The 27,584-nt window shown below is 47.9% G+C and overlaps 2 protein-coding genes and 1 long non-coding RNA gene across 5 annotated transcripts; 2 read left to right on the top strand and 1 right to left on the bottom strand.

The window, feature by feature from the left end:
- The first annotated feature begins 1,319 nt into the window (after positions 1-1,319).
- Positions 1,320-22,628, top strand: LOC148381149 (uncharacterized). Its single transcript, XR_015854602.1, has 3 exons — positions 1,320-1,446; positions 5,529-5,644; positions 21,777-22,628. It is a non-coding gene; the product is annotated as an uncharacterized LOC148381149 (long non-coding RNA).
- On the bottom strand, positions 20,587-25,584 carry ythdf3 (YTH N6-methyladenosine RNA binding protein F3). 3 transcript variants are annotated; one of them, XM_088363106.1, is made up of 5 exons: positions 25,351-25,584; positions 23,972-23,996; positions 23,750-23,829; positions 21,957-23,579; positions 20,587-20,633 (listed from the first exon to the last, which is right to left on the bottom strand). In XM_088363106.1, the coding sequence occupies exons 1-5, from the start codon at positions 25,378-25,380 to the stop codon at positions 20,610-20,612; spliced, it is 1,782 nt and encodes a 593-aa protein (XP_088219232.1). In that variant the 5' UTR covers positions 25,381-25,584; the 3' UTR covers positions 20,587-20,609. The 3 variants fall into 3 exon arrangements, with proteins under 3 accessions (XP_088219232.1, XP_088219230.1, XP_088219231.1); XM_088363104.1 differs by lacking the exon at positions 25,351-25,584 and adding an exon at positions 24,628-25,344; XM_088363105.1 differs by lacking the exon at positions 25,351-25,584 and adding an exon at positions 24,655-25,344.
- A 51-nt stretch (positions 25,585-25,635) lies between these two features.
- abhd10b (abhydrolase domain containing 10, depalmitoylase b) lies at positions 25,636-27,482 on the top strand. Its single transcript, XM_088363117.1, has 5 exons — positions 25,636-25,795; positions 26,114-26,300; positions 26,387-26,498; positions 26,662-26,799; positions 26,885-27,482. The coding sequence occupies exons 1-5, from the start codon at positions 25,702-25,704 to the stop codon at positions 27,224-27,226; spliced, it is 873 nt and encodes a 290-aa protein (XP_088219243.1). The 5' UTR covers positions 25,636-25,701; the 3' UTR covers positions 27,227-27,482.
- Positions 27,483-27,584: the final 102 nt, after the last annotated feature.

The following is a 27,584-nucleotide window of genomic DNA, read 5'->3' as shown; positions in this document are numbered from 1 at the left end:
ATTGAGTCTTCTGGTCGCTGCGATAGCCTCCAGTCAAGGCTTTGCTGATAGCTTGCGTGGAACCTTTCGGACAATTTTTGGGGCACATTTTAAGATTACTTGGCCCATTTTGAGGTCCTTCAAAGATTAACTTGTCCAGTTTATAGCAACCACATATTTATGCTAGACAGATGAGCGTCATGAAATTGTTACGACATCGATCGCTACGTTAGCATCTCGGCTCGAGTGTTACATTTAATATTTTATCCCCATGTGACACGCTCGAAAGCTCAGGCAGGGATGGCTGGAGCCACGTTGGGAAGAACTCACGCGAATGAAATGGATATAGGAAAGCTCAGCATCCGTCTTCTTTTCCCCTTTCATCTGCTTCGGCCACCGTTTTTCGGCCCCCCGATTACATGACAACTGCAATTTGCCTACTTAATCGTATCTGCGTTGTGGTTTACATTTCAATTAATTTCTCTCCCCCTTGGCACTCACTGCAGGGGAGGGGAGGGGGGGGGGAACGAGATTTCTGTCGGGTGGGGGGGTTGGCGCACATACATGATGGAGAGCGATGGGGGTTGGGAGGGGACACCATAAAGGAACGGGAAAATGCCTGCGCAGCACATTCGCATGTATAACGGCGCAGGTCAGGAAGATTGTGAAGTCTGTGCGTATCTGTGTGTGCGTGTGTGTGTGTGCATACTAATCAGCTCCCAGAGGCCCTTTAGAGGCTTCAAATCCCTCAGCTTGTCATTTCTCGCCATTAGTCTTAGCAGGCTAAGTGGGGGGAGTGTGGAGGATAACCTGGCTACTGCAGCTCTTATCTGCTCCTCTCCGTGTCCAGCTGACATTCCGTGACATTCCGAGGAGGTCTCTGCGCAATGTACGGCGTACGCCGGGTGTGGCCGGGAAAGCTGCTGTGCGGCCATTTTCAAACTGAGCCACTACATTGTAACTTGGTCGCGCACGGAAGAATGATTGACAACAAATATTGTTGCGGCAACCAAAAAAATTGTCTTCTATATTCTTCAGGAAATTGTGTGTTTAAAAAAAATGTGGAGCATTCCGGGACATTGTCTGGGAGCACAAATTTTGAGGAGGTGTACATTTTTTGATCTGTCCCAAAATGTAGTATATGCTATTTCTGATTCTCTGCCATGCTGATTAAATCTTTTCACGTCGCTTTGGAACGACCTCCCGCGAGTGTTGACGCTAATGGCCAAGCAAATGAGGAAGGTAATGTGGGGGTGGTTGTGGTACTGTCGTAGCGGTACAGAGGGACGGGGGGGGTTGAGGGCTGGTCTCACCATCAGCTCTCATTAAGGAGACGACAACGGCAGTTTTGCGTCGAGGCCTGACCCTTAATTCACAAGCCCGCCGCAAACCCTCCGTCCGTTACCAAGCGGATGGCGGCTCACTAATGGAGCCTGACATCCTCCTCTCACTAACAGGCAAGGCAAGGTAAAAGCATACGGTGGCGGCGGTGTGTTAGTGTACACGCAACCTCAATCATCCGTGCTAAAAATAGAAAGTACAGTAGAAAAGTCTAGCATGTTTCCCCGTAGGAAATAAAGCGAATTGATTTGTTCCAGGCACTTTGTGAAAGCTTGTTTTAAGGCACTTTTTAACATAAAACATGAGTAATGTGCGTGGTGCATCAAGATACAGCACTTCTCAAATCATCTTCCTCAATTGTAATGAATGGAAATGTCATTATTCTGTTCTATCATGTTCGCATTAAGCTAGCAGCGGCATGTCAAATAATTCACCAGAATTTTACTCTGCAAAATATCCACTATTATATTACCTTTAGTTTAAAACTAAAATACGTTTTTCTGAAAATGTGAAGTAAAATTACTCAAATTTATAAGACGTGGTTTTCACTGTTTATTATAATCACTGGGAAAAAAAATATATTAAACACGTGGAATGTCTTTCTGTGTGGTCAGATTTGCTATTGCTAGCAAACAAATATTTCTGATGTAAAATATGTCATAAAATGTTGTCATATTTTTACACATTTCTAATAACCGAAGTAAAAGTGTCGGAGTGCATACATATGTATACACTATTGTTAGCTCTTTTTCTCTCGCTCTCTTTATCGCTTTGTGTGTCACGCTCACTCGCTCTTGTCGTTCGTTGCTTGAGATTCAGGCAACGGAAGCAAAAAGCTGCACTGATAAATAGGTCAGAGAGCTTTTGCAGCCCCCCCACCCCCAGACCCTCCAATGGTTTCAGGCCCAGCTTGGCAAATTGAACACAATTAAGGCCCAAGGGAAAGGTTGCACTTTTCCTCGCAGTCGATGGGAGCAGCGAGTTGGCGTGGACATGCCGCCATGCGTGTTTGCTACAGCATGCCTGAGCATAGAAGAGGAGGATGCGGGTGGGGGCTTGGGGGCAGGTGGGCGGCAGCCATTACAGAAAAACATCATAGCATCTCTGCTTAGCGTCTCCTCTGCCGCTTATTGTGTGCGGATTAAAAGAAATGTTTGAGATGTTGTGCAAATGCGGCGGTTAGCGTCTCAGCAGGCTAATATGTAGAAGCACTCTCCTTCATTCACACGCTTTCGTTACGCTTCTGTGTCCGCTAAACACAAAGATTCGAGCATTAGCGCCTTCCGTGCCTCAGCTCTCACTTACTGGATCATTGTGTATATGGTGTAACAAAAATAAAAATGAAAACTATATATAGTTGTAAATTTAAACAATGAACACAATAGCAGATTTAGCTAAAGCTATTAGCAAGTTTGCTACCAAGTGTCAAAGATAAACGTGGTTGCCCGGCTCTCCTGTGATTTCAACTTCACACCGCATCAAGGTGATAAATCAGGCCAACTGACGTGTAATCTGCCAAAACAAGCCGTGGCGGCCTCAATGGAGACTGAAGGAGCATTTTCACAGCAGTCAATGGCGAGGAGCCCATTGACCTTTCGTTACGATGGGTGTGATAAGGCCAAATATCTCCGCTGCCCAAATGTCAACTCACTGTATGTGTTATAATTGCTACTTTTTTTTCCCTCCGAGACAATGTTTCAGAGGGTCTGCGCCTGAACATTTACCCTACTTCATTATGATTAGTAGTTTTTTTTTAAATTAAAGCAAGGAATTCAGGGAATCCCTAGAGTGGCGCGCTCGTTAATGCCTTCTCATTAGTCGTTTTTATGCATGGACAAATAAACAAATGCTAATAAACTCATTATTTTCCACACAACTAATTCGGGGAACCATGAATATTCATGTTAGTTCCGAGAAGTAGCGCAATTATGCCTTAGCCCAGATTCTTAAAAACATGCACTTGTTGTTTTCTTTGATGAAGGCCTTTTTTGTCACAAAATGAATGGTGTGGTACTTTGCAGTAGCTTGAGAAACTAACTCAAGGCTAGCTCAAATGACTATTAGTCCAAGGTGTACCACACATTCAAAATGAATGGTGTGGTACCTTGCAGTAGCTCGAGAAGCTAAGCTTCGACTTTTTATTTTTCTATTTTTTTACTACGATTAACAGGCAACCAGTCCAAGGTGTACCCCACCTCTTGCCCCTAAATCAACTTGAGTCCAACTCAGCCAACCCCCCTAATGAGAAAAAGCTCTCTAGAAAATGAATGGATGTGTTTGATGGCATCTTTCTTTTCTTTCTCGTTATGCACCTTCCCTATCCTGACGTTGATTAGTCCTGACCTAAGCAACCTAGCTCTGCTCTATCCAATCAGACTAATCATTCCCCCCCCCCCCCCCCCCCCCCGTGCCCCCTTCTTCTTCTCGAGGCTAATGGGCTTTCCCTTCTCTGGTGACTTTTCACTTAATGGGGCAATGCTGGGCGGAATGGTCACTCCCTTGAGTCCCACCTTCTTCATACATAAATGCCTGCTAGTCTTTCGAAGGAATAAGCATGTGTCATATTTTGCACTGTTTATTTACCGCTATGAGTCCATGTGTGGCGCGCCACTGCATGAATATGCATGCAGCTCCCAAAGGGCATGCCGATGAATGAATATTCACACTTAATCTATAGACAACGGCACACATGCATTATTTATTGCTTGTTCTTTTTTGGGGGTTTAATTTAATTTTCATCCCCTGTTCGTTTCCTGCCATGCTGGCATTTTCGACAGTAACCATGATGATAAGCAACCAAAATATTTTTCCCTGTCATATGTTTCTTTTTTAAACATGAATGATCCGCTAGTATTTTTTTTAAATAAATACAGTTAAAAATAACAATAGGGTTGAAAAAATGTATAAAATTTAATTATAATTTATTTGTGTTAATGAAATAATTTGAAATCTTACTTCAATTTCAGAAACACTCAATGTGACGATTGTCTTCCTGTATATCTTAAAAGCCGAAAGAATAAGCTATTGTGTTTGCGTGGTGAAGGCTGGCGATTGCTTACTATCCCGCCTGAATGAATCAAATTCCCGCCTGGGAAAAGTGGTGTTCACACTCTGTCTACAAGGCTTTTTGGCGAGAGCAAGGTGACAGTTTAAAAGCTTTATCTTGGACGCAAAAAGCTGCTTTCCACCCAATTGAACCAACAAGTCAAATTGCATTAGGGACGCGCAAATAGACCCAAAACACAAAAAGACTGAATGACGTGTTTAACTAATCGGCCTGTCGCAACAACCGGAAGAGCAAGTCAGCCTTACACACACAAAAAAAAAAATCATCAGTAGCAAAAATTTGGGAGAAAATAATCCCTCATTTTAAATAAGTAAACACCTACGCTTACCTTGCGCTAGCTAGCTTTCATGTTAGCACTGTTACCTGCTTTTATTCTGCTAGCTTTCTACTTCCTGTTTTGTTTTCCCTGGCAAGTCTGCTATGTGTGACTCTCAAATGTAGATGATATGGTTGTCATTGGGTTTAATTTGTTAACCCTCAAAGTAATAACAACATGCAAACTTTGATGGTTGATATTTTAAAGTAATGACCTCGAGAACTAAACAAAAGTAAAGTGTCTCATCACTCATTAACCCCCCAAATAACAACTATCTGCGCCTCTAATGTTGAATATTTTTACCGTAATGATCACCGCGTGTTGACTCCGAGACGCTAGTTTGCGCGGCGCTCCTGAGTGAATATTTGAGCGTTACTATTTGTTATCTCCCCCCCATCTCTCTCCCACGCTTGTGCGCAGCGACGTAACCTCGCCGTAAACTCACTCAAGCCCGAAACGTGTCACCTCCAAATCAAAACCTGCCGCTTTTTTTTACGGCAGACGAGGGGATTCTGTCGGGGATCATCGCAGACTCGCTTTTTATTATTCTTGCTTTGTTCCGCCGGCTCAGAAGAAGTGGCAAAGAGATTTGCAAATAAAAAACATTTTCAGGGAAGTTTGTAGCTCGCCTGCTGTGTCGTGCTCACTTTTTGTTGTGCATGACGTGTGGGCGGTATTGGGGTTGCTTCTGGTTTTTTTTCTTCATCTGATTGCCTGCTGCCAACACTAATGTGTCACCTCTGGAGAATTGTCACGAAAACTCGCACAAAAGAAAATGTATGTTGGACAACTTGGTTGAATGGACTTTTTTTTGTGTGTGCTTAGATTGAGCCACCATCTTGTGAGCCATTTGGGGATTGGAGGTGAGGGCAAACCTGCGCATCATCATGTCCTAATCCCGGAGAGGCGAAATCCCAGATTAGGCATCATCATCATCTCTGGTGAGGGGCGTGGCTGAGGCCATCATGTCGGTTTTGCCATGATTGCTTGTGTCGGAGCCCGAAATGCCCGCCGTGAAAAGTTGATTCCTCTGTGTGTGTGTGCGTGTGTGTGTGTGTGTGTGTGTGTGTGTGTGTGTGTGCGTGTGTGTGTGTGCGCGCACGCGCACGCGTGCGTGTGTGCGAGGTCAATCTCATCACTCTGCTCACTGGCACATGGTGGAGCTGTAATCCTAAAGGGTCAGAGTTCGGCTTCATGCTGCTCGCCTGGCTAAAAGGGCAGATGGGACACACACGCACGCACACACACACACACACACACACACACACACACACACACACACACACATGCTGCCGGCCTGCTTTGAAGGGCAGATGGGAACATTGTCATTTCAGCTCCATGCAATGCTTTTTAGATTATACTCCATCTCTCGAGAATATACTTGCACAGTATTTTCAATTTAGTTGATTTTGCTACTTTTCATCGATGTCATTCTTTGTCATCTTGTCTTTGTGAGTTGATGACAGACGAAAGGAAATGACGAGCTAAAAAGGCGACGCAGTCTTCATTTGTCTGCGCAGATGCAAGAGTACAAAACCTTGGTTGTGGAAGAGAGCATAGCGGTTAGTCTTCCTTGCTTTGGCTATTCTGATCCGAGCTAGTCTTAAAAAATTCATACCACCTCTGGAATGTGTCATTGATTAATCAACTCATCTTTTATTACTTTAAAGTCAACTAAAAAAAAATTGCAGCTGCAGTCATGCCTTAATTCACATGCAATAGTGCAAATATGGATGCGATGCGCTTCCATCCCAAAATGGAGTCCGATAAAAGCGAGACCATGGAGATGTTCCCTTTTGTCTCCTGCAGATTTGTTCCAAATCAAGGCCGCCTAATCTTACTCGAGCAGATTATACATGTATTAAAATCCTTTCAAATTGCACGTTTGCGGTGCACAAGCGAGGAAAGCAGATTAGCGACATGTCGAGACTTTAGAAAAATGCTGCACTGACAATTTAGGAGAAGATACGCTCCAAGTAGCACAACTGTATACGACAATCACTACACTTGTCGTGGAAGTGACCAATTATGACACAACACGATTAATTGTCATTAATTGTACGAAAGTCTCTCGACATGTTGCGACGCAGGAGGACCCGCACGGTCGCAAGTGAGTCTCGGCGGGCTCGTCACTGAGGTTTAGCCGCAGGTCGACTGTGACAGGGTTGCACCTCAATTATCGAGTATCATCACCTCTGTCTCGGCATCTTGTCAGCCAACAACCACTTCCTTCCACGCGCTGCCATACAAACCAGCCCCCCACCCCCCTTCTCAGCCTCACTGGAGGATGCCCGCGAGGATGTGTGGGGGAGGGGCGACTCATAGACATTCGGTTCATACTGTTAGAATATTTCATCATCTAGATGCTTTTTATTAAATGTGAATCATTGTCTCTTGATATATTGAGATCACATACAGTTCATTTCAATTTATCACACCAGCAACAACACTCAGTTTGTCTTCTTAATGACAAATCCAACAGTCGGTCTTATTCCGATCGCGTCATGTTTTATGCATCCGCCTAAACTAATAAGGTCAACTAGCAGCGTGTATGTCGGAACAATGGCCACGCGTCGCACACAATAGGGCCAGGCGCACAATGAGTCAACGTGGAGGTGTGCGTCCAGCTGGAGCCCTCCGCCCTCGGAAGGTCACCAACCGCTCGCCGCCTCATGAAAATGGATGGCGCACAGGGGGGAAAGTTGCTTTGTCACACAGATAACCCCGACGCGTGGCGGCCACCTTTGTTTGTTTTTTTTGGGGGGGGGACTTGCATCTCACTTGCGACACTGAAGTGAGCTCTGATCAACCGAGTAGATGCAAGTGGAGGATCAAAAAAGAATCATTGCTAGTTGTTAGCACAACTGTGGCATTTTGCATTGCTTGTTAGCATTAAGCTAAGCTCCAAAGGTAAAGCGAATATATCATTTTAGCAATATAAGAATAATAATAGTATGTAAAAAAAATTCAAAAGTACCCTACTATAATGTTACGTGTGTGTTTCTAGACAAAATAGAGGCAGAGAGATGCTAAATTTCAGTGTGTGACCGACAGCAGCGCTTTCTGTCATAGTGCACCTTCACGGTCAGCCGGCCTCATTTGCGTTGCACCATTCTGTTTTGTAAATGAAAAAAAAAGGGGGGGCGGCAGGATTGTGGTTAATTCCACTTGCCACCCAGGCCGGAGGAAAAGTGATTGATTTGCGTCGAGTGTATGATCCGGGGCCGCCCTTTGATGGGATGCTTTTGTGGCACGGGCACAAAAGCCATCAGTCAGCCGCCATTGTTGGCCGCGTTCATTGTGAAGGATCCAGGTCGCCCTCGGATGGGGGCTTTATTAGCAGTCAGAAAAACTTTGCTGCTCATCTCATCTACCAATGGAGGTTATTTGGCAAAAAATAAATAAAAATCGTTAGCCTTTCAATAGTGTTTTGAATATAGTGTTAACATTATGTTAAAGAGAGCGCTGGCTAATGATTAGTGGCGGTGTGTCAGTGTTATAACCATACGTATAAATATACCGTACAAATTTACAATTTAGAAAAAAAAAAGATGTCTTTGGTCTCATGTGGCTGAGAGAGCAATGTGCCATGTTGCTCCAAAAAGGAGGCAAGAGGGAGGAAGTGGGTGGAGTGGGGGGGTACATTGCTTTAATCTGATTAGACCTGGCTCAAATCCCAACCAGGGACTGAAGTGCAGCGCTTGCGGTTTGCGAAGGGTTTACGTTTAAGTCTGCCCCATCGAAATAATCTCACCCCCGGAAACAAATCAACGGCGCTAAAGACATAAATCACCGTCATGACACAGTTATTAGAGGAAAGCGTTGCACGGACATGCACAAGGCAGAAAGAAAATTCTATCAATTATCTCATCGATTAATCGAGTAATTGAATACAAATTTATTTTGCTTTATTAAACACAATAATATTGTGGCTGACCAATTGTGTTGCTATCCTCACGTTCCAGTTACAGTATCTGTGACTTTGAATGCATTTGAAGTAAAATTTCATTCTGGATTGCTCACGACCAGATTATATTACTGTAAAACAATATTTTGAAGTCTTATTACCGGCCACAGAGTCAGCGTGCAACATTCCCATATCACTTTGCGCTCATTATCCCTCCTCCGTGTTACTCTTTCATTTCAGCTCATCTAAATTAAATGTAAAACAAAGAAACATAATGCATTTTTGCCGGAGTAGAACACAGCGGCTAATTGTGTTCCGTGCTACGGTTCCCCCTTCGGCCCACCTTGGTTCCTCCGCTTCCATCGCTCTGCTTTAATTACCCATGGGGCAGGTGTTTGTCTTCCCGCACCAGCAGGCCAGTTGATGACCGCAGTCCGGCGCCGCGAACCGCTCTCCGTCCGTGTCGAGACCCCCCGTAGATTTTAGCTACATTCTGCTACCGCGTTTGTGTGTTTTATCTGCGGTCCACACACGTTGCTACATAATCCGAATGAGGAAAAAGTAGCGAGGAGGCACAACGTGATAAAAGTGGTGCTTTGGCGCCTTCTTATGGCATTTATGGCATTTATCGTGTCAAAATCAGCCTGAGACTTTGATTTAGACAAAAGTAGTGCTCCTAGTGCAAATATGGAAAGAAAAATGGAAGAAAAAAGCGCCACACACGCCTGATGAATTATTAAGGAGCCGTCGAGGCGCCAGGACGTTGGGCCAGTGTCGTGGCTCGCCTTGACAAAAATCTGCACTTACTTCCATCCTCCTGCCGCGATACTGGTTTGAACCTGATTGCGGACGCTGCAGATGGCAGTTTCCACAATCATGCGCAGCCTGCAACCCCCCCACCCCCCAACACGCCGTCGATACGGCAAAACCAGACCGGCTGAATCAAAACCACAAGCCACTAAAATTACCAGACCCCTCCACCCCCAAACGAAAACTCGCTGCAGCTCCGTAATCCTAATCTGTATGCAGACGCTTCGCGGCTCCACGGTAGCCATTTTGAAAAACAGCGGTTTTGGTGTAATGGTGGAGCGCGGCGGCGGAGAGATTTCAGAAAGGAGAGGCGGCTAACGTTCCGGCGCTGCGGGGGGAGGGCGAGACGTCTCCAGCGATGCGGGGGTGATTTCTCACGGCAGCCCAGTAAAGTGTCCCTGGGTGAGGTGGAAGGAAAAATATCAACATGCCGCGGCGCAAAAAGTAGAAAAAGCCGAAAAGAAGCGCCCTCTGGAAAAGGGAGTGCGGATTAGGCATGATGAAGGAAGCGTGTCATCGCAACGTCTTTGTTTTCCCACTCGGCTCCAGGAAACGATTTCTTTTCGCGATCCGCCGCTTCCCGGCCTGACCTGATTTGTTGCGCTAATGGACTACTTTGAGAGTCGGGAAGTGTTCCTCATCCGTTGGCGATGAGATAAGTGGATCCGAGTCCTCGCCGACCGATAGAATTGAAAGAGAGGAACCCAGAAGCGTTCTGCTTACGAGCAAGCCCAAAAAAAAAAAAAAAACGCAGAACACTCCGACAGTCCGTCCACTAGTCGCCACTTGCGCGTGATCAATAGAAATTCATCGCAGCTGCCGCCAATGCTGCTTCGTTCCGTCAGCGATCAATCGCTCACGCGATCGATGGAGAAGGACTCAAGGCTATCTACAAGGTGATATGATGGAGGACTCCCGTTTTATTATTATAATCGAGTTTTGGCCATCGTACCGCAAAACAAATATTCCCAAAGACTTTGCCAAAGTGACGTTGCCTGAAGTCGGAAAGTTCTTTGCTGCATTAATTGCGCAGGTGTACGGCGAAGAGAGGAAATGCCGACAGCGGTCTCCTATGGCAAACGATTAAAAGTGTCCGGGAGGTAATAAAACAAGGCTGGATGCGTATGCGTTTCCATAGCAACGGGACTAAATGGGCTCAAGCGCGCCACGGGGAACAATCTTGCCGGCCAATTAAGCGAGTCTAAAATGCACCGTGGCCTTATCACCAAAAGGTAACGAGAGCAACTTTGATGTATTTAAAGGAGTGAGCCTTCCGTATCCAAAATGACAAGAATCATCCTCATATGATTCATATTTGACACTTTTGTTTGTATAGAACTTTTTCACGCTAAAAAGTCAGTTAAACACTCAAACGGACAAGATATCTCCATCGAACATTTAATCATTACATTTCTTTTGACTAGACTTGAGATTTGTCATCAGCATGTATTTTATATTTCATACAGACCAGCAATTCACTTCTCAAATATTTTGCAACTCGTGGGCGTGACAGGAATAAACCAGTTTTTTTTCTTCCTCTATGAAACTCCAGGGCACAGATAAATCATAGCTCATTGCAAAGCCATTGGAGGAGAACAGCGTATTTAAAAACATCAAACACCGAGCGCTAATGCATATGTGTGTGTGTGTGTGTGTGTGTGTGTGTGTGTGTGTGTGTGTGTGTGCGTGCGTGCGTGCATACATGTGTGTATGTGCGCTATTATTTTGCACCGCCAGCCTTCCTTTGACCTTGATGTGGCGCCGTGCCCTCTGCAACTGCGACGCTAGCTAGCTAGCTCGCACGGTGTGCCCTCCTGTGGTGAGCCAACGCATCATTAAAGACACACACGCACACGCACACATACACACTGTCAGAGAGCTGATCAATAGTTCATCGGGCTGCTGGTCAACACAGCGAATTAGCTGAACGTGCCCAGTCATGTGGAGCAAGACAGTCTATGGAAAAAACCTTCAGCTTCATCCATCCATCCATCCATCCATCCATCCATCCATCCATCCATCCATCCATCCATCCATCCATCCATCCATCCATCCATCCATCCATCCATCCATCCATCCATCCATCCATCCATCCATCCATCCATCCATCCATCCATCCATCCATCCATCCATCCATCCATCCATCCATCCATTCATCCAGCCGTGTGTGCGTGTGTGTGTGCGTGCGTGTGTGTGTGTGTGTCTGTGTGTGTGTGTTAGCGATGATGTAGTCACCTCCTGTGTGGAGGTTCCACTCGTATCATGCGCTCCTCCTCCGCTCTGCGCTCGTTTATGATTCCTGCCATCCTCACTGAATGTTCTCTTGCGTGCGTGGTGCGGCGTTGCATCTTTCTTTTATTTTCATCCCGCTGGCCTCCGATGGGCCTCCTGAGGAATCGGGGGTTGCGGTCTAATCCCTTTAATGTTGCCGTAATTGCGGGGAGTCGCCCTCATATATGCACGGGTGTGCCATATTGTACATGGCCGCCTTAATTGTCTGCCGTGCGAGCGTCTTCTTTTTAGATGACCAGTGGGACGCACTAAAGGGAAAAAAAATCAAGTTATAGTGCTTCAGTTTACCATTACTTAACTGCAGATGGGACCCGACATGTATTTGAGTTGAGGCGTTTATTTCTCATTAACAGAACTCTGTTCTGTTTCTCGTCATCACAGAATTATTTCAGCAGATTGAGCACGCAGCTTGTGGAAGGGGAAAAAAAACAAAACAAAAAACCGAGCCAGGCATCTTAAGGAGGAAGCGAGGTCTTTTTTGCAGAGAGGTGAGGCGTTACGAGACAGACGGCAATCACAAATCAAGCATTCCATTTTGCAAATAATCGACCGCCGGCGCCGGCGGCAATCATTACGAATGTGTGTGTGGTGGGGGTGTATAACGGCTAGGATGTTTGTGTAGCTCACTGGGAGATTTAATTTTCGGTGGGTAATTGAAAAAGAAAATGGCTGCAATTCAAAGGAAGAAAACTTTGCTGTTCTGTATTAATTATAAGCGGCATGCCTGCGTGTGCCGTTTCACACCCGACACATTGCTCTCCTCCTGATGTGCTCACTTTGGCCACCAGAGGTCAGTATATTATAAACATGGAGACACACGACTGTGTATTGTTTTATGCAGAGGATAAAGAATGGATGCCCGTGTCTTTTGTCGACATGTAGTTGCACCATTTGTCAAAATTCGTATTTTTAACACCATGTCATTGATACTGGTTTTAATAATAAAATCAATCAAAATTTCCTTACCCAAAAATTGAACTAAAAATAACTAAAATCAAAATAAAACTAACTGAATGTAGAAAATAAAATTCAAGTCAAGAAGCTCCTGGTTGTTGTCATAGCGCACTAACTGATTTTCTCCGTGTTTATTTATCTCTCAGCTCATCACACTTTGAGTTTGACGAAATCCCCGCTACACTTGATTGTGCCCCGCTAACTGCACGGCAAGAAAACAAACAGCTGCAATTAGCTTTCTCACACATACACACACACGGAAAGCAGAGTGAAATCAGCAATCACGTCCAGAACCAACACACACATCTAACCCACGACAAGGAGTGTAAACAATGCGGTCGCCTACCGTCTGCTCCCCTCTGATTGGCTGAAAGGATGGCGGGGGACGTTTGCTATTGATTAAGGGATAACCTCAGGTCTTCCCATGTAATTCCTAGCTTGATTTCAGACTAAGCCTTCTTGAAATTGCGAGTGTGACACCGATCGGGCGTTGCTTTGGGTACTACATATCTCGCTGCTTTTGTTATTAACCAGCTGGGGTGAAAGTGCAGCTTTCATAAGCCATCGGCTGCTTACTTATATAATCGACATGCGACGTGGCCAGTTCGGGAAAAGTGGGAAACTTTAATCCTCGGTCGAGAAATGTGTCAACAGGAACTGGGACTGAGCTTTGAAACTAATAGGCTAATATTTATCAAATGTTTAAGGTAGGCTGAGATAGATGGGTTTTTTTTTACAATACTTGGCCCTGTAGCATTTAACCATCCACCACCAACCCAGGCTAAATTTAGCCCCTCCCCTTTATACAAAGGTGTTCATCTATCAGTCAAGATGATTCACTCAAACGTAGTTCCTTGACACCGGTCGGCTACATTCCTCTTGCTATCCTGTTCATACGTCAAAGCACGACCTCTAACTTTCTTACATCTGCCCTTTTTTTTTTTTTTTTTTACACATTCACACAAGCTCCCTAATTGTCGCACAATGTGTAAAATGAGAAAATCGCCAATATCTGCGGGCGGGAGATATGCCGTGTGGCACGCTGCATAAAAATTAATACGAACTATCGCACCAGTGTAGGTTTTGCGATTATAGCTTTGCTTGTTTGCCCACTTTATTGAAATTGAGCATTGCTGTGGTAACTTTAGCATCCATCTTTTCTAGACCTTGATGGCAAGACTGGAGGTCAGCTTACGTGAAGGTTAACACGTACACATGCAAACACACACTGAACCATCTTTTCCTCTTTCAACAATCTTGGTATTGGTTGTCAGCATTCATGTTCCATCTATGCTCTCTTTTCTAAATGATTCTATGTGTATATATGTACATACGTATATACACTATATGAATCATACGTATATTACATATTTATTTTTAGCTTTATTGACACCAGTTAATTTGATGGCTTGGACCTTTTTTAGATCAACTGTCAGTGGCCTCCTGTCATACCTAATTATTATTTTGACATTGTCTATGCATCTACAGTGTTTATTTTCTTCAGCATAAAGCCAGAAAAAGAGTCATCGGGTGTAGGAAGGCGAGGTGTGCGGTGAATCTTGAGCTATGTTGTATATGGTGCACATGAAGAATAGCAAGCATGGGGGAGTGTGGGTGGAGGAGGAGGAAAAGAAAAAGGAGGAAGAGGAGGAGGAAGAGGAGCGCTGGGATCGATAGCACTGCTTCAAAGAAAGACCTGTCTGTTTGCTGACTTGCCAACTTAAGACAGCTGTGTCTTAAGGCCTCTGCGTGTTGTCTGGCAGTTTCTGGCATATGCACTATATGCAGCCCCTCCACACAGGGCAGTATTTTTTGGAGTGTCAATGCACACTAAGATGCTTTATGAAATGGCATACATTCAAAAGGTATCTATAGCTTGCATAACTTGCCTAAGGAAGGACATCAAGCGTGTAAACAAAAGCATCAGGACAGGTGCTGCTATCTAGTGGTCACTTGCGTGAATGTAATATTGAGACAAGATAATTTATTAAATAATATATGTTAAACTATCCATCCATCCATCCATCTTCTTCCGCTTATCCGGGGTCGGGTCGCGGGGGCAGCAGCTTTAGGAGGGACTCCCAGACTTCCCTCTCCCCAGCCACTTCATCCAGCTCATCCCGGGGGATCCCAAGGCGTTCCCAGGCCAGCTGAGAGACATAGTCTCTCCAGCGCGTCCTGGGTCGTCCCCGGGGTCTCCTACCGGTGGGACATGCCCGGAACACCTCCCCAAGGAGGCGACCAGGAGGCATCCTGATAAGATGCCCGAGCCACCTCATCTGGCTCCTCTCAACGTGGAGGAGTAGCGACTCTACTCCGAGTCTCTCCCGGATGACCGAGCTTCTCACCCTATCTCTAAGGGAGAGCCCGGACATCCTGCGGAGAAAACTCATTTCGGCCGCTTGTATCCGGGATCTCGTTCTTTCGGTCACGACCCATAGCTCGTGACCATAGGTGAGGGTAGGAGCGTAAATCGACCGGTAAATTGAGAGCTTTGCCTTTTGGCTCAGCTCTCTCTTCACCACAACGGACCGGTACAGGGTCCGCATTACTGCCGACGCTGCACCGATCCGCCTGTCGATCTCGCGCTCCATCCTCCCCTCACTCGTGAACAAGACTCCAAGATAATTGAACTCCTCCACTTGGGGCAGGATCTCATCCCCGATCCGGAGAGGGCATTCCACCCTTTTCCGATCGAGGACCATGGACTCGGATTTGGAGGTGCTGACCCTCATCCCGACCGCTTCACACTCGGCTGCAAACCGTTCCAGCAAGAGCTAGAGATCACGGCCTGAAGAAGCCAACAGCACCACGTCATCTGCAAAAAGCAGAGACGCGATGCTGAGGTCCCCAAACCGGACCCCCTCAACGCCTCGGCTGCGCCTTGAAATTCTGTCCATAAAAATTATGAACAGAATTGGTGACAAAGGGCAGCCTTGGCGGAGTCCAACCCTCACTGGGAACGAATCCGACTTACTGCCGGAAATGCGGACCAGACTCTGGCATCGGTGATACAGGGACCGAACCGCCCTTATCAGTTGGCTCGGCACCCCGTACTCCCGAAGCACCCTCCACAGAACCTCCCGAAGGACACGGTCGAACGCCTTCTCCAAGTCCACAAAACACATGTGGACTGGTCGGGCGAACTCCCATGCACCCTCGAGGATCCTGCCGAGGGTGTAGAGCTGGTCCACTGTTCCACGGCCAGGACGAAAGCCACACTGCTCCTCCTGGATCCGAGGTTCGACCTCCCGACGGACCCTCCTCTCCAGCACCCCTGAATAGACCTTACCAGGGAGGCTGAGGAGTGTGATTCCCCTGTAATTGGAACACACCCTCCGGTCCCCCTTCTTAAAGAGGGGAACCACCACCCCAGTCTGCCAATCCAGAGGCACTGTCCCCGATGTCCACGCAACGTTGTAGAGGCGTGTCAGCCATGACAGCCCCACAACATCCATAGCCTTTAAGAACTTCGGGCGGATCTCATCCACCCCCGGGGCCTTGCCACCGAGGAGTTTTTTAACTACCTCAGTGACTTCGACCCCAGAGATTGGAGAATCCGCCTCAGAGTCTCCAGGCCCTGCTTCCTCAATGGAAGGCGTGTAGGTGGAATTGAGGAGGTCTTCGAAGTATTCTCCCTACCGACTCACGACGTGCCGAGTCGAGGTCAGCAGCACGCCGTCCCCACTGTAAACAGTGTTGACGTTGCACTGCTTCCCCCTCCTGAGACGCCGGATGGTGGACCAGAATTTCCTCGAAGCCGTCCGAAAGTCATTCTCCATGGCCTCACCAAACTCCTCCAACGCCCGGGTTTTTGCCTCAGCAACCCCCGAAGCCGCATTCCGCTTGGCCATCCGGTACCTGTCAGCTGCCTCCGGAGTCCCGCAGGCCAAAACGGCCCGATAGGACTCCTTCTTCAGCTTGACGGCATCCCTTACCGCCGGTGTCTACCAGCGGGTTCGGGGATTGCCGCCACGACAGGCACCAACGACCTTACGGCCACAGCTCCGGTCGGCCGCCTCAACAATGGAGGCGCGGAACATGGTCCACTCAGACTCAATGTCCCCCGCCTCCCCCGGGACGTGGGAAAAGCTCTGCCGGAGGTGGGAGTTGAAGCTCTTCCTGACAGGAGATTCTGCCAGACGTTCCCAGCAGACCCTCACAGAGCGTTTGGGTCTGCCAGGTCGGACCGGCATCTTCCCCCACCATCGGAGTCAACCACCACCAGGTGGTGATCAGTTGACAGCTCCGCCCCTCTCTTCACCCGAGTGTCCAAAACATGCGGCCGCAAATCCGATGACACGACTACAAAGTCGATCATCGAGCTGCGGCCTAGGGTGTCCTGGTGCCAAGTGCACACATGGACACCCTTATGCTTGAACATGGTGTTCATTATTGAAAATCCGTGTCGAGCACAGAAGTCCAACAATAGAACGCCGCTCGGGTTCAGATCGGGGGGGGCGTTCCTCCCAATCACGCCCTTCCAGGTCTCACTGTCATTGCCCACGTGAGCATTGAAGTCACCCAGTAGAACAATGGAGTCCCCGGAAGGAGCGCTCTCCGGCACTTCCTCCAGGGACCCCAAGAAGGGTGGGTACTCTGAGCTGCCGTTTGGTGCATAGACACAAACAACAGTCAGGACCCGTCCCCCCACCCGAAGGCAGAGGGAGGCTACCCTCTCGTTCACCGGGGTGAACCCCAATGTGCAGGCGCCCAGCCGGGGGGCAATGAGTATACCCACACCTGCTTGACGCCTCTCACCGTGGGCAACTCCAGAGTGGAAGAGAGTCCAGCCCCTCTCGAGAGGGCTTGTACCGGAACCCAAACTGTGCGTGGAGGCTAGTCCGACTATATCTAGTCGGAATTTTTCTGCCTTGCACACCAGCACGGGCTCCTTTCCAGCCAGAGAGGTGACATTCCATGTCCCAAGAGCCAGCTTCTGCAGCCGGGGATCAGACCGCAAAGGTCCCTGCCTTTGGCCGCCGCCCAGCTCAGATTGCACCCGACCCCTTCGGCCCCTCCCACAGGTGGTGAGCCCATGGGAAGGGGGACCCACGTTTCCATTTCGGGCTATGCCCGGCCGGGCCCCATGGGCGAAGGCACGGCCACCAGACGCTCGCCTTCGAGCCCCCCCTCCAGGCCTGGCTCCAGAGGGATGCCCCGGTGACCCGCATCCGGGCGAGGGAAAACTAAGACCAATTATATCAATCATCATAAGGGGCTTTTGTGAGCCGTGCTTTGTCTGGCCCCTCACCTAGGACCCGTTTGCCATGGGTGACCCTACCAGGGGCATGAAGCCCCCGACAACATGGCTCCTAGGATCATAGGGGCACGCAAACCCCTCCACCACGATAAGGTGACGACTCACGGAGGGGATGTTAAACTATACAATATTTAATTGTAATACTACATATATTCACTTTTAGTATCACTAATAATATTGAAATATTATATTGATTTGTATATTATATTGTGTTAAATATTTATTTTTATTATTTTTATTTATTATTAAAATAACTTGTATTTTAAGAACTACGTTTTAAAATATATTTAATTTCATTTTTATTATTTGAATGTTTTGTAGTTGTGTATTTCTATTTATTGGTGACATTTCCCACTATGATGCCTTGAAATTGTCTCTTGCAAACATGCAGTGCCTCGAACATAATGCAAGTACTTTATGTTGGAGTTGACGCATTCTTCCGAGGTCAACGTTAAAAGCCCTCACAAAGGTTTAGCGCTTATAGATTGCGCGGCTGCATACGCTATAGAAGAAAAAGCTAAAGAAAATCAATGCTTCGCGTTGTGTGAAGTTAGCCTGGGGGGAAAAGGCCAGCGATTCACATAGAAGGTCACCTGCGCTGCTATTCAGAATAAAATGCCAAAGGTCTGCGTGTGTATGTGTGTGTTTGGTTAAAAGAAATGGCTAAAATGAGACCAAAGCATAATTGCTTAGAAAGAATGGCAGAAAAGTGTAAAACATCTCTGTAAGTCGGCCATCTTTGTGGAATGTGTCACTGCACAGGTTCATGTCTGTCAGCCATATTCATGTGTGACATTAGGCATGTGTGTATTTCTGTATGTGTGTGTGCGTGTGCGTGCGCGTCAGTGAGTGTCCAAACACGTTGACCATATCTGTATTGCTTGCCATGGGACTTTAAGTGCGTCACACGACGCCATATTTGTGGAGTACATAGCTGTAAAAAAAAAAAAGCCGTAATTGTGTTTTTACGCAATGAAGCCATGAGGATGCGCACATAAAAGTTAATCGGGATGCATTTTTACGATGTCTGGAAACCATAACACCGCTCTTAAGCGCTTTACAGTGTTGCTGAAATGTTACTGCGCGCAATGTAGCAAATCAGACACACAAAACGGGCACTTTTTTCGTGTGAATGAAACTCGTGTGGGACATGTTCATCATTAAAATCATAATCCGGTGCTTTGCTTTGACAGGTTCAAAGCAAATATTAGCTGACAAATGATCTTTCTCGTGGGAGCTCGTGGCATGGTGAGAAAGGGTGCGCGGCTTCTCTTGTGATGAGGTAACCATGGCAGCAGACAGCCTCACAAATGGCAGCAAGCTGTCAATCAAAAGCTCCCTTTTTCGCTGCGGCACGAAGTAAAAAGCCCACTGATGATTTCGTCTGGTTTTATTTCTTAATTTAGCGCTTTGAAAGCGCAAGCCATTATACTTAACCTTGTCCTGCCTTCGACTATTATTTATGTTTATTATTGCCGTTACTAACCTTTTTCCATCCATCTATCCATTAGTAACAAAACGGGACTAAAAGTGGATGTTCTTAAACAGCCAGGGTATTTTTTATAAGAAATTTGCCGTTCACGGTAAAAGTGGCAAGCGTGTGCCCCCCCTCCCCTCCAAAAAAAAACCTCCTCAAGGTAACAAGTCGCCAATCCAAAAACCTGCAGTGTTAAAATTACACCTTTCTTTGGCCCCCCAACCCCCCCACCCCTCCCTCCCTAGACGCACACAATTGGAGATTTTTCACACTCCTCCCGCGCCCACTGCGCAGCTTTGTCGAGCTGGCATTAGTAAAGCAGCTGGCCAAATAATAATTTATAAATTTAAAAAGCTGTGGAGTCACAACAAGTGCTTCTAGTCCCAGTTTAATTGGCTCTTGGGGAGTTGGGCTTGCTGTTTATAGGAGGCTTTATGTTTGACCACAGAACAAGTGGACGGATGGCGCTCTCTCGTGGACAGATGCGATATCTTGGATTTAGCACATAAGGCAAAATATCACAAAATGAAACTACAATTACGGTAAATAGAAGCAGTAAATTGTCGTTGTCTTTGGCGACTTTCAATTTGACTAAACAAAAGTGTAATTGCCTGTAAATGTAAGCAGAAGTAATCAATGGGGCGTATGTTACCCGTCAGCTTTAATTATCATCTCACTCAACTTGGTCTAAATGAAGACAAACACAAATTGTTGTTGTTTTTTTTCGCTAAACACGGCTCATTTCTTTATTGTCGCTAGTGAGGTCGGCCACATTCTCCTCAGACGGAAAGCACTTGAGAATCACAAGAAGAAAAAATAGAAAGAAAAGATGAGCCTGCTGTTGCATTCTTTTGGTATGCATGTTGTTAATACTAATTGGTGTGATTGTGTTTCACCAATTAATTAACTCACCAGAATACTGATTCCAACCAAGAGAGGCTAAACATTACAAATAAAAAATGAAAACAAGATGGTGTCTAAGTAGATTCATCAGTTAGTTGCAAACTAAGTTAAAAACAAACAGCGAGGGGGGATGAAAGTGCTTTCAAAGCACCCGACTTTGAAAATGGAGACACACACACGTCGAGCGTGGCCGTCCACGTTTGTCGTCATCCTCGCGGTGAAGCGACTTTTGCCACACTTGTCGTTGTTTTGAAGGTCCAACGTCATGCTGCACGCCTGTTTTTTTTTTTTGCTCAGCGGTTAGGATTTATTTCGACCACGTTCCTGCCAAGAGTGAGAGAGAGAAAGAGAGAGAAAGAGAGAGAAAGAGAGAGAGAGAGAGAGAGAGAGAGAGAGAGAGAGAGAGAGAGAGAGAGAGAGAGAGAGAGAGAGAGAGAGAGAGAGAGAGAGAGAGAGAGAGAGAGAGAGAGAAGACATTATTGGAAGGGTCACCAAGCAGCTCAGTGGCCTAGTAGTAGAGTGCCTGCCCTGAGACTGGAAGGTTGTGGGTTCAAACCCCGGCCGGGTCATACCAAAGATTATAAAAATGGGACCCATTGCCTCCTTGCTTGGCACTCAGCATTAAGGGTTGGAATTGGGGGGTTAGATCACCAAATGATTCCTGAGCGCGGCACTGCTACTGCTCCACCAGGGATGGATCAAAATCACATGGGGATGGGTTAAATGCAGAGGACAAATTTCACCACACCCAGATGTGTGTGTGTGTGACGATGATCATTGGGACTTAACAGCCGCCAGCTTGTTTGGATTCTGTCTGAAGAGCGAGCAACAAATTTTAGGATACGTCTGCTTATCCATTTATACTTGATGTGACTAAATTGTGCCTTTAGATTGATCGGTTGCTACGGTGACACTAATGAAAAGACACCACAGCTGAATGACAGCTTTTGTGCGGCTGACCTGCACACTGATACCTCCGGGCGTCGTTACCATGAATATACTCAATGTCTTCATTATGAGTAGAGTAGCACGCACTTTTTTTTTTTTTAACTTGTGTACTACACGTCCCCTAATCCAAATTATTTTTTGTGATTTAAAAATTGCATTTGGCTACATCACAATGTCGATTTGAATTTGAATAATCGTTCAAGCCAAACACCTTCAGCCTTAAAACCGAGAGTGTGAGTAAGTAGCGGACACAAGCTCGGCGTTCAAAGAGAGCTCATGGCCTACATCTGCCTTTGTCTGCAAACGGGGAATGCCGGGAATGCGGGCTATTTCAAGCCCCCCCCAACTTCCCGGGTATCCCTCCCCTCTCAGACTGGCGAGATGGCTGTCGCTAAATTGGGCTTTTAGGTTTTTTTTGTATTTATTGATTCAACACTGCTCATCAGCAAGCATGACATGCCGGGAACTTCCACTTAACCAGACTGAGCAGGTGGATCAGCTGATTTTTTTTTTTTCCAGGCGATGACTCAGTGAAACGAGTGTGTGCGTGTTTGAGGGAAGTGCCCTGCTGACTGAGTCACGTGCATGCAAACAAGTTGCAGTACACTCAGATACTTCAGATGATGAACTACTCTGAAAGTGTCTCACTTTTTTTTTTTTTTAATAAATTTTTTAATCACCTGTTGTCGTTGATCTTACCTTCCGCATGGCCTCCTCTTCTTCCTGGCGCTTCTCGTAATGTGCAAAGTCATCAAAGATTGAGGTGGTATGCTTGTAAGTGGCGATAATTTTAAGCACTTGCTTGGCCTTCTCCAGGGGCACCTCCTGAGTGTCCCTGGAGTTGGTCACCGGCTTGTTGTCATTGTTCTCCAGCCGGATGTGTCGCAACTGGTTGTTGGGTACGTCCTTGATGAAGGCCCACTTGACCTCGAACTTGCCCTTCCACTTGTCCTGAGACCAGACACCGGCGTAGGCGTTGTAGTCCACCGGAGAGCGCATCTCGGCCACGCCGCAGAAGTGGCCGCTGCCGTTGACGCTGAAGAGCAGGTACAAGGGCCCCTTGCCGCCCAGCGAGCGGTAGGCCCCATCCAGACGCTTGTTGCCGTGTTCGGTGCTGCACCAGATGGAGTACTTGATGGAGCGGTGGATGTCGTCTTCCGAATAGCTCTTGATGATGAAAACGCGTCCATTTTTCAAGTTCCACTCAAACTCTTTGGGGTTGTAGTTGTTGAGGGCACGCAGTTTCTCCAGCACCGGGTGCACTTCGCTTGGGCACAGCGAGGCGCTCACGGGGATGCCCACGCCGAAGCCATCGCCTCGGTTCCTGGGAGCCACCCAGCGGCTGGGCGGCGGGCCCGGTGGCTGGGGCTGATGGAGGGCCTGTGGGGGGCCGGGGTGGGAGAGGTGCAGGGGGCCGTGCGGGAGCGGCGGATGGTGTTGCGGGGACTGGAGGGACTGGAGGTGGAAGGGTTGGTGCTGGTGTTGAGGCTGATGGGGCAAAGGGCTCTGCAGCAAGGCCGCCGGCTGGGCCAGAAGAGGCTGCTGCACCAAAGGCGGCGTCGGCAGCATCGTCTGAGCGAGCGGTGGCTTGTTCAGGGGGCCCTTGTCGTCCCAGGTATCAATGTTCATGTTGTGCTTTATGGGCGGCGGAGGGATGGCAGCGCCCACCATCCCCATGTTGGCTTTGGGCTTGGCTTTGAGTTGCGGCTTGGCCGGCTTCTTGGCCACGGCCGCCCACGAGGCCGGTTTCCCTGCCGACGAACTCGCGGAAGGCGGGAGGTTGTTGGCTGCCATGCTGCTCATCCCGGCGGTGCCCACTAGGGGCGAGCCCACCGTTTTGGTGACGGCCGCGACCATGTCTGTACCCAGTTTGAGCCCCGCCATGCTCTGTTCGATGCTGTTCAAAACCGGCATCTTACTGAGCTGCGCGTCACTCCCGAAGCCGGCCTGTCCGTCGGCAATGGCGCGTCCCAGTGAGCTGGGCGCGTAGCCATAGCTGTTACTGTAGACGGAGCTCTGCGTGGACTGACCCTGGGACACGCTGGTACCCCAGGTGGAAAAGTCGGCGTTGCCGGGGAAAAAGTTGAAACCGTGCTGGCCCAGGAAGGGAGGCGTGTTGCCCAGGGCGCCCGGCTGGCTGAACACGCCGTCGGGGATGAAGTGCGGCTCGCCATTGCTCATCTGTCCGTAAGTGGTCAGGTAGGGCATAGGTGGGTCTCCCGCTGTGGACCAGGCGGCCTCTCCCAAAGAATACGGGAATCCGATGGACGGCGCGTAGTAGCTGGGCATGTAGGGATCAGACATGGGTGGGTAGCTGTTATCCTGCGTGGTGAAGACATCGAGAAGACAGATCAAATGAATGAATGCCAAAGGGTGAGTCTTTGCATCTGTGACGTCACTTTTGAGTGGCACCCGGTTATGCTGTACATTGACCGGTTCTTTGCAGCGAGGACACAGCGCATGGGCGCAACGATCGAACGATTCCGTATTACCTGATTTGTCTGGCTGCTTATGTAAGGCTCAAAGTCATCGTCGTTCGCTCCGTCCTTTTGATGCATTGATCCGTTTTGCACTGCGTGGAAAAGAACGCAACATTAAATCACCGCAGGAATAGCACACATGAATATTTCATTTTTGGTAATATCCGTGCAGCCATGTAACCTGGAAACCGAGGGTACGTTTTTGGACCAGAACGTACGTCCACAGTCACTTACCTTTATTTCCCTGTCCTTTCGGTCTCTGGAATGGTGGAAAAAAGATTGTATTAGCACAATCTGCACCGAGCTATGGAACAAGGCACACCACCAAACTAAACCGGCACAACAAGTGAATAGGAAAGGTTAATTGTGTACCTCTAACATCTAGTGGAAGAGCATTTGATCATTCTATCCGTCAGTGTACGTTGCTGGCTTAGATAGTACCGGTAGAGCAAGGATGCATTATTTGCCGTGAATAAATAATTTTTGGACGGATGAAGTGAAACTGAATGACTTCTCTGGGCACACCTGATGATTTCTTACGGCTCACTGACTGGGAATGACTGCCTCTGCACACGCATGATGCTGTGGTTTTAGTGGATGAGCATGTCGGTGGCTAACTGGAGATTGCAGCCTGGTTGGTTCTTATTATTAAGCCGATGTCAGACGCTGATGCATCCTGCTCAAAGGTGCCGCATCGCCGACCGGCTTCAACCGGCTCCCACCATGAACGCGGATCGGCCTGCCTGCGTTTCCGGGCGGCTAAACAGCTATCGCATATCGCAGCCTTTTTTTTTTTTTTTTTTTATGTGGCATCCCCAATAGGTTCGAACTGCTGTCGGCAAACTTTCCCAGCCATCCAGCCCGCCTACACGAACCGATCCCCGGCCTACCGTCAACGGATCGTGGCCGAAACCGACCTGCTGGTGGTCCACTGTGGTCGCAGACATCCTCCAGGAAGCGGGGCCGATGGCTGCTCAGCACACTGTCCGTCCGCCCGTGTGCACTCCTCCTCCGCCGCGCTCTCTCCCTCCCCTCCCGCCTCCCTGCCTCGGTTCTCCGGCTGTCCAATCCCTCTGCGAGCGTTCAGGCAGCGGCGGCGGCAGCGGAGACCCCCGGGAGCACACGACTTTGTGGCCGTTTATAGACGACTAAATTCGCCCGTGAACGAGGTGGTGTCGGAGCGAACCGGGAGGAACGCGGGACTGAGTCAACGGGAAAGTGACGAGCGTTTTACGGGAATATCGCCCCCTGCCATCTTCCACAATGGCGGACTGGCTTCTTTTTTTTTCGCAGAGTCCCGCTTCCGCTCCGCTCCTCCGCTCGGTGACCTTCCGCTTGTGACCCTCTGAGTCATGTTCCACTCTGACACTTCACATGACAGTCACAAACCCACCAGATGCCCCGCTACTTTTTTTCATAATAGTTAAATTGAGCCATTTGAACATTTTAAAGCCCCTCCACCGTCCTTTAGCCTACCCTGCTTCGACTAGCACTGGTGTGTTAAACCGCTAAGCCACTTGCGATCTACTCGACGCACTATTACCTATAAATTACGACCCTACACAAGTGTCAAGATTTTATGTATAGTGTGTGACTCGTGCAACATCACATACCCCCACCCGCACTCCGGCCAGCAGTTTCATTCACTTTCTATTCAGAATACTCGGACCTTTCAGAAGTTTCATAAACCTTTCAGAAATTATCTTCAAATAATGGATCCATAGAGACCAATCTCTGAAATAAGTACAATGTGCGCACACTTTTGCCACGTTGACGTGGTTAGCGCAAACACATTCAGTATGGCGGACACGCTTGTCTGACCCATCAGGTGAAAAAAAAAACGCTCGGCTGGATCTATGTATTAATGATATCTATGTTGCTGTGTGAACCAGAAGCGATTACTTTGAACGAGATTTGGAGGCCATTTCTCGCGAGATTTTCTCATCGGTTGCTTGCTCTCCAGTATGGCAGCCGTCGCGCTGAGGTCTTGTCGCAGAGGACTTTCGCGTTTTTTAAGCCATGGAAACTTCGCCGCTTCGTCTGACTCACACTCGAAAGGTTTGTACGGTTTTTAATTGTTGTCTCGACGTGCTAAACACGGCTGGTAATCGCTCGGGGAGACACGAGGGGGTGTGGCTTTGATGGAGTGCGTCGTTTTAAAAATCTTGAGCTGTACATTTTGTGCTCGTCACTAAATTAATTACATCACAATTTGATTCAATTTGATTGTCATTGATGCCTTCATCCCGTCTTTGGCTAGTCGTAAACATGATTCCACCAGTAGTGAAATTCTCTTGAATAGTTTGTCTTCCACCTTGTCATGTTCTCTCCATGTTGACATTTACATAACATGCTATGTACGTGTGTGTCCACCAGGAGACAGAAGACACAAGTCCACAGTCCAGTATGCCACCAGGCCGGATCTTCCCAAATTAGCCTATAGGAGGGTGAAGGGCAAAAGTCCTGGCGTGGTCTTCCTGCCTGGTTACGGGTCCAACATGAATGGTCAGAAAGCTGAAGCGCTGGAAGAATTCTGCCGGTCACTCGGACACTCTTACCTCAGGTAAGCCATCAGAAAGAACGCTTGTGTAGTGAGCTTATTCAGGCACGTTTGATGGTGGTGTTCTGCATCTTTTTGTACTCACACAGGTTCGACTACACTGGACACGGGCTCTCAGAAGGGGTCCTAGCAGAGGGGACCATCGGCACGTGGAAAAAAGATGTCCTTTTTATGCTGGATGAATATGCAGAGGGCCCACAGGTGATTCGCATCCTCAAAGAGGGGTCCGCAGTGTCATTGACTTGCCACTAGTTGACACTGTGTTACCACACTGCCATGAATTGAATGCTCAAAGGACACACCATTAGGTACAAGTTGTTGGTTCTTGCATCATATACTCAACCGTGCTCTTGTGTGCTTGTAGATACTTGTGGGCTCCAGTATCGGAGGGTGGCTCATGCTGCTGGCTGCCATCGCGCGCCCGGAGAAAACGGCTGCCCTGGTGGGCATCTCCACTGCCGCTGACCACATTGTCACCTCGTTCAACTCTCTTCCACTGGAGGTGGGACTGTTTTCACGTGCTGTCTAACACAATGCTGCCACCATTTTGAAGTCTTTGTCTGACTCGTCAATGTTGTGCCGCATAGACAAAGATGCAGTTGCAGGAGAAAGGCGAGTGGACGCTACCGACCAAGCACTCTGAGGAGGGCCTTTACAAGTTCAGCATGGACTTCCTGCACGAGGCCGAGAACCACTGCGTGCTGCACAGCCCTCTCCCGGTCACGTGCCCCGTGCGCCTCATCCACGGCCTGAAGGACGAGGACGTGCCGTGGCACATCTCCATGCAGGTAGCCGACCGCGTGCTGAGCGCCGACGTGGACATCATCCTGCGGCGCCACGGCCAGCACCGCATGTCAGAGAAGGACGACATCAAGCTCATGGTCTACACCATCGACGACCTCATAGACAAGTTGACCACCCTGGTGTGATTACAAGGTACCGGGACGCTGTCGAAAGACTGTTTACTACCAAATAAGGCAAATTGCTTCTGCCAAAAATGACCTTCAGCATCTTTGTGTTTCCTTTGCATATAAGTTGTGTTTCAGTATTAGACGGGTCACTCACTTCTACTGTTGCTTCTCCTCCTCCTTCCGTTATAATGACACAAGTCTATAGAGTTCCTGTGCCTTTTCTTAAAATCACATTTCACCCTTGTGGGCCCAATAAAATCTCTGCACACTGTCAGTGCAGCTCTTTCTATCATTCATCATGACAACAATGTTCTGCATGTTTGTCAGCTTGACCAGCTGGGCTGTTGAACATTAACATGCAATAGGCCCCTCACCG

Source organism: Syngnathus floridae, chromosome 20, assembly GCF_059516105.1.
Source record: "Syngnathus floridae isolate MCC-2025c chromosome 20, RoL_Sflo_1.0, whole genome shotgun sequence".
Lineage (NCBI taxonomy): Eukaryota > Metazoa > Chordata > Actinopteri > Syngnathiformes > Syngnathidae > Syngnathus > Syngnathus floridae.
Note: the sequence above shows the minus strand (reverse complement) of the source record. Positions and strands in the feature narration are given on the sequence as shown.